The sequence below is a fragment of the Mandrillus leucophaeus genome, unplaced genomic scaffold (assembly GCF_000951045.1).
Source record: "Mandrillus leucophaeus isolate KB7577 unplaced genomic scaffold, Mleu.le_1.0 Scaffold271, whole genome shotgun sequence".
Lineage (NCBI taxonomy): Eukaryota > Metazoa > Chordata > Mammalia > Primates > Cercopithecidae > Mandrillus > Mandrillus leucophaeus.
The window spans coordinates 338,181-339,901 of NW_012102821.1; the positions used below are offsets into that span (position 1 = coordinate 338,181).

A 1,721-nucleotide genomic window follows, 5' to 3' on the forward strand; every position below is an offset into this window, starting at 1 on the left:
GAATCGCTTGAACCTGGGAGGTGGAGGTTGCAGTGAACCAAGATCACGCCACTGAACTCCAGCCTGGGTGACAAGAGCGAAACTCGGTCTCAAAAAAAACAAAAACAAAAACAAAAGCAAAAGCCAAACAAACAAAAAATCACCCTAGCTGGAGTGGAGCACACACCACCTTTATTATAAACTGCCCCAAACCCTCTTAAGAAGGAGGTGGCTAGTCCCCTGAGAGTGCGGTTCACTTTGGGGCGCAGGAAACCAGAGGGAGCCTAGACCTGCTCCATTTCAAAGGCTCGCTCTGGGGGCCTGAGTGAGGAATTGGCTACATGTGATTGGGAGACATCAAGGGATCCAGGACCCCTGTGACCAGAGAAAAGGGGTCTAGGGTGCCCTCACACTAGGGTATTAGAAATGCTATGTTAAGGGCAATATGCAATAAACGGGAGGCTGGCGCTGCAGGGTTCAGGCACTCTGAGTCGGGCTGAGGCTTCGGAGCCTGCCCCACAAAGGCACGGCTGCAGAACGCGGCAAGCCTGCCGGGCCCTGCCTTTGTAACTGCGCCTCCCCTCCCCCGTCTCACCGTTCCTGTGCCACATTACTGTGAGATCTTGTGTGCTACTGTGTGCACAGCCCTCTGCAGTTCACAGTGGCCTTTCCACGTCCCTTTTCCAGTTGAATTTGCCTGACTGACAGAGGGAGGTGGGACAGGGCTGGTCTGCACACTAGTGAAGTGCTGGTGGCTGCAGGGCTTTGGATCCCCATCCATGGCAGCCCCAGCTCCATGGTCAGCCCCAGCTCCATGGTCAGCCCCTCAGGAGCTGATATCGTTGTCCAGTGTAGAAAAGCGGATCAGCTTCAGGCTGGGCGGCTGGGGCTTCCTGTCATCCCAGAGGTACTCGGGGGACAGCACCTTGGACGGCTTGTTTGAGATGAAGCGACGATTCAGGTGACTTTCCTCCCGCCAGGCTGCCATGATGCCATTGGCCTTGTCTGCCAGGATGGCCATGTGGCAGCCCCTGGTAAACTCATATACCCTGGCCACCTGCCCCCCGAAGACTTTCCCACCATAATAGAAGTCCCCTTCGCTGTCTGCCACAAAGGCAGTGGAAACACGCCTGCGCTCGTAGGGAAACTGCTGGCGGGGTATGGTGTAGTAGCTTGGGTGAATGGCAGCCACCAGGTCTCCCAAGGTCTCAGGGCCCCACGGGTTCCGAAACACCATGTCCACATCAAGGCAGAAGAGGTAGTCCACCTCCTGGTGAGCCCTCTTAGCAATGTGCTGGCTGATGGTCTCCATCCGGCGCATGGATATCTCTTCCCAGTTGGAGTGACCCTGGATGGGGATGGTGCTGAGGAGCCGGTGGGGACCCAGTGGGACCCCGGGAACGGCTGCAGGGTTGTCAGTGAAGATGTAGTAGTGCACCCGGTACCCACGCATGAAGAATTCCTCGGCTGACTCCAGGAAGGACTGGATGAAGTGAGTGTACCTAGTGATGATCACCGGGTCACCCATCGCTACCCCAGCAGCCTGCCTGGGTCCCCACTGTGTGCTGGGGCCAGCCAGGCTGGGGTCCACTTACCAGCTCCCCATCTCAAGATATCACTCTGCTCCGACCCTCTGGGTCCTCATTTGTCCAATTCCCAAAACGCTAGTACCAGCCTCTTACGGCTGTTGTAAGCATGTTCCTGGTAGAGAATCTTTTTCTTTTTCTTTTTTTTTTTTTTTT

General features: G+C 55.8%; 1 protein-coding gene across 2 annotated transcripts in view; it reads right to left on the reverse strand.

Moving 5' to 3' along the window:
• Nucleotides 1–156: 156 nt before the first annotated feature.
• Nucleotides 157–1,721, reverse strand: part of GBGT1 (globoside alpha-1,3-N-acetylgalactosaminyltransferase 1) — a 10,044-nt gene continuing 8,479 nt past the window's right edge. The window contains exon 4 of one of the 2 annotated variants that reach the window (XM_011984672.1): nucleotides 157–1,481. In XM_011984672.1, the coding sequence (XP_011840062.1) occupies nucleotides 806–1,481 (676 nt within the window). In that variant the 3' untranslated portion in view covers nucleotides 157–805. The remainder of the gene's footprint in view (nucleotides 1,482–1,721) is intronic. The other variant, XM_011984673.1, reaches the window with a different exon arrangement.